The 4,780-nt window shown below is 51.6% G+C and overlaps 1 protein-coding gene across 1 annotated transcript; it reads right to left on the bottom strand.

Moving 5' to 3' along the window:
* Positions 1–901: 901 nt before the first annotated feature.
* LOC149468076 (aurora kinase A-B-like) lies at positions 902–4,729 on the bottom strand (the record flags this gene model as incomplete). Its single annotated transcript, XM_089670712.1, has 4 exons — positions 902–1,728; positions 2,876–3,050; positions 4,354–4,502; positions 4,591–4,729. Coding segments are annotated over 4 exons (643 nt in total), but the record flags the coding sequence as incomplete, so codon positions are not given.
* Positions 4,730–4,780: the final 51 nt, after the last annotated feature.

The following is a 4,780-nucleotide window of genomic DNA, read 5'->3' as shown; positions in this document are numbered from 1 at the left end:
GGAGGAAGGAGGAAACAGGAAGTGGATGAGTAAACCATTGGGATCTGGCCACCATACCTGTGAGCAGGAGATTGTGTGAAGACCTCCCACCCCGCTCATTACCTGGACAACTCTTGCCCCTTTTGCAGCTGGTGAAGATATTTCGGCCATTGCAGTGACTGGTAGAAGCAATGTCACCATCAGTCACGTGACAGCACTCAGGCAATTGGGACTAGACAGGGGTCATGATCACAAGTGAAACCCTTTGCATGCATCTCAGGGCCAATTTAGACTGTTGCAGTTTTTACATTTTTATGTTTGAATGCACCATTACAGAATGCCAGCAAACCAGCGTAAAACAATGCATTCTGTGTGCGGAGTTAAGAAAAGCTACCTGTTGAATTTCTTACATTGATGGATGACATCTAATTACAGAAGGTGCTTAAGTGAAGACAGGTGACCCTAAACAAAAAATGTAATGTTGTAGCAATGGGATGTGGTAGCTGCATTAGTTGTTTTTCCCCCCCAGGCTTTTATTTCTCCTTGAAAATCCCAGCCATTGCTGGATTATAATGCAGGATAAAAAAGAAAGCATAAGCAAAAAGGGAATCACACAGAAAAACCTCAAGTCAGGCAGTTCTTAGGAAGCCGGCTCGCGACGGTCGCCCCGAAGCCGGCTCGCGACGGTCGCCCCGAAGCCGGCTCGCGACGGTCGCCCCGAAGCCGGCTCGCGACGGTCGCCCCGAAGCCGGCTCGCGACGGTCGCCCCGAAGCCGGCTCGCGACGGTCGCCCCGAAGCCGGCTCGCGACGGTCGCCCCGAAGCCGGCTCGCGACGGTCGCCCCGAAGCCGGCTCGCGACGGTCGCCCCGAAGCCGGCTCAAATATCAGCCCCGGAGTGACTAGGTCTGAAGTCAGATGACGTCCATATAACCAACTTTTTTTATTTAAAATTTTGAAAGTTATGAACAATTAAAAAAAAGACAGAACACTTAAAGAGAAAGATTTTCAAACATTTACATGCAAGATCGGATGACCCCATTCACAGATTCAAGCAGCTGTTCAGCGACTGCATCGGCAGCCGAATAAATACGTCAAGGCATTCGTATCGCTATTGCACTGGTCATCCCAACCCTGGACAGTCCCTGCCCACAGCTCCGCACATGCCTAGCCTCTACTGACCACACTGCTCACAACAAAGCAGGTCACAACAGCAGTACTCCAGTGAAGAGACTCCTTAATACGCCTTTTATAAAAGGATGTTCAGCATTTATGGTCTTCAACTTGCTGTAAGGGACATGGTGATAACAGCGCTGCAATGGATCCAAGGCAACTGCAGCCAGTATCCGAAAAGCTCACCTGTCCTGTGAAGGACTAGTAGAGGACCACAAACCATGGGACTAAAGAGTTACACCCCTTCCAGGAGAACCATTTAAAGGTTAATATTCAGTGTACATGGTCTAGTAGAAATGATTTTTATCCATCTGAAGCGGATCAGGTACAATGTAGATAATAAGATGCTTGTTTTGTGGTGAGGTTTGGTGTCAGAACACAGCGGTCCCTGCGGTTCATCATTGGGCTTTTGCTGTGCTGCTCACGGGTTTACTTGGACGTTTGCTAGAGTTTTGGACCACCCAAGGATGCTCAAGCACATCCTTCAATGGCAGCCTTTGATCGGGGTTGTGCTTCAGCAGTCTGGAGATGAGATCTCTTGCTCCCTCTGACACATGGGGGGGAAACTGGAACTCCACCTAAAAAACAAACCCCACATTAGGATGGGCCACAAGCATTTCCGGTCCTCCTTACAGTCCATGTACAGGATTATCTTGTCCAGTAGATGGAGCGGTTCTCCAATGTACTGCATGCTGCTTGCATAGTCCATACCAATTATTACTCAACATTCCAAATGCTAGACTAATACCTGACACCTTCACCCCCTTCCTGCCCAGGCCAATCTCAGCTTTCAGCGCTGTCACACTTTGAACGCCAGTCAGTCATGCAACACTATGAAATTTTTTTTGAGGCCACTGGGTATTAAATCAGGCGTGTTGGGATCCTAGTCTGAACCCACCTACCTGAGCTGTCCCAGCAGGAGGCAGTCATTGTACTGGGCCAAACATACGAAGCCCAGGCATTCCCCGCCCTGCACCTGCATTGTATGGGCATGCCTTGGCCGCAGGTGATTGGCCCAGTACAGGCGATGGCTCCTGGCGGGATCGCTTAAAGCGGAGCTCCACCCAAAAGGGGAAGTTCTGCTTTAAGGACTGCTCCCCATTAAGGACTGGCATCTTTGGGGGGTGGGGGAGCAGGTACCCGAATTTGGCAGGTACCTGCTCCCGCTTCCAGTCCGATCGCCTAGGCCAGGGGTATGCAACCTGCAGCTCTCTAGCTGTTGTGGAACTACATTTCACATGAGACATTGCAACATTACAAAGCTGATAGTTTCAGCTATGACTTGCAGAGGCATGATGGAACTTGTAGTCCTGCAACAGCTGGAGAGCCGCCGGTTGCCTACCCCTGGCCTAGGTGCTCAGAAACGGAAGGTGTCCTCCCTCCTTGTAGTCTTTTGGGACACGTGACAGGTCCTAAAAGAGTACAGGACCATTCATGAAGCCGCAAGCTATCACAGCCGGGGTCCCACCACTGAAGATGCCGGCCTCCTGGAATACAGGACGGCCGGTGAAACGGGCTGCGGGGGAGACACCACGGGACCAAGGGGCAGTTTTTGTAGCTGCTGACTTAATTTTATGACAGGTGAGTGGAGCTCCGCTTTAAGTACATGAAGTCCAGGAGGCAGACTGTTCAGCTCCCTCACCCACCAAAATATTCCAGAGTTTCAGAATTTAAATTTTCACCTAAGCCAATGAAAAGTGCAGTCTCAGCCCAGCAGCTCCTTACCTTGGAGATCCTTCTATAAGTTTCCTGGTGTGTGTCCGTCTCAAACGGAGGTTTGCCCACTAGAAATTCATAGCACAGAACACCAAGGCTCCACAGGTCCACCTTCTCATCATGCATTCTACCCTCGATCATCTCTGGAGGTAAATAGTCCAGTGTGCCACACAACGTGGTCCTCCTGAGAAGGAAAAGGCAATGATTGACTGCCACACCGATTACAGAAAATAAATCCGGCCAACTGATACATCCAAGAAAAGGTTTACCCTGCCAATAAGTAATCCACAGTGTATACAGACACCCCCCCTCCCACCACACACATCCACAGTGTATACACACCCCCCCCCCTCCCACCACACACATCCACAGTGTATACACACCACCCCCCCCCCCCCCCTCACACCACACACATCCACAGTGTATACACACCACCCCCCCCCCACCACACACATCCACAGTGTATACACACCACCCCCCCCCACCCCCCCCCCCCCCCACCACACACATCCACAGTGTATACACACCACCCCCCCCACCCCCCTCCCACCACACACATCCACAGTGTATACACACCACCCCCCCCACCCCCCTCCCACCACACACATCCACAGTGTATACACATGACCCCCCCCCCCCCCCACACACATCCACAGTGTATACACATGACCCCCCCCCCCCCCCCCACACACATCCACAGTGTATACACACCACCCCCCCCCTCACACATCCACAGTGTATACACACCACCCCCCCCCCCCCCTCACACATCCACAGTGTATACACACCACCACCCCCCCCCCCTCACACATCCACAGTGTATACACACCACCCCCCCCCCCTCACACATCCACAGTGTATACACACCACCCCCCCCCCCTCACACATCCACAGTGTATACAGACACCCCCCCTCCCACCACACACATCCACAGTGTATACAGACACCCCCCCTCCCACCACACACATCCACAGTGTGTACAGACACCCCCCCCTCCCACCACACACATCCACAGTGTGTACAGACACCCCCCCTCCCACCACACACATCCACAGTGTGTACAGACACCCCCCCTCCCACCACACACATCCATAGTGTATACAGACACTCCCCCCCCCCCCCCCACCACACACATCCATAGTGTATACAGACACCCTCCCCCCTCCCACCACACACATATCCATAGTGTATACAGACACCCCCCCCCCCCCCCCTCCCACCACACACATCCATAGTGTATACAGACACTAGAGGGCTAACCCCTTCCCTTTGAAAAATCTCTCATGTGAAATTCATATACAAACTATGGAGAATATTCTGGAACAAGATATATAAGATGATATAGCAATGATACAGCAACTGGACCAAGCTGAAAATTATGGTACAAGTCAAAAAAAAAAACCCCACACGCACCCCATGCAAGAGTGACCATACATGGGCAACATTCATGAGAGCCAACAGGTCCTAAAATTACAAGTTTGTCTTACCGAGATGACGGGGCGTGCACAGACCAGCCAAAATCTGCTATTTTTAGTTCCCCATTAGCACCAAGCAGCAGGTTCTCTGGTTTGATGTCCCGATGTATCACCTTCTTGGCATGGCAATACAATAGAGCGTCAGCTAGTTCTGTGATGTACTGCAAAGAGCCAAAGTCGGTAAGACGGCAAAAAGAAGAACCCCCCACCCCCCCGGGTGTGTCAGGATCAGTACGGCAATACACTTACAGTAGCAGTTCGTTGGTCATCAAACCGCGTACATCGCTGCAGCTCCCGGAACAGCTCGCCTCGTGGAGCATAGTCCAGGATAAGGTAGACTCTAGTGGCATCATGGAAATACCCGTACAGCCGAAGAATGTTTGGATGTCTGCGGGAGAGACAAGTGTAAAAGTAAAAACAAACACAGCAAAGTAAACAC

Source organism: Staurois parvus, unplaced genomic scaffold, assembly GCF_062004578.1.
Source record: "Staurois parvus isolate SC_StPar_1 unplaced genomic scaffold, SC_StPar_1.0 ptg000093l, whole genome shotgun sequence".
NCBI classification, from domain to species: Eukaryota; Metazoa; Chordata; class Amphibia; order Anura; family Ranidae; genus Staurois; species Staurois parvus.
Note: the sequence above shows the minus strand (reverse complement) of the source record. Positions and strands in the feature narration are given on the sequence as shown.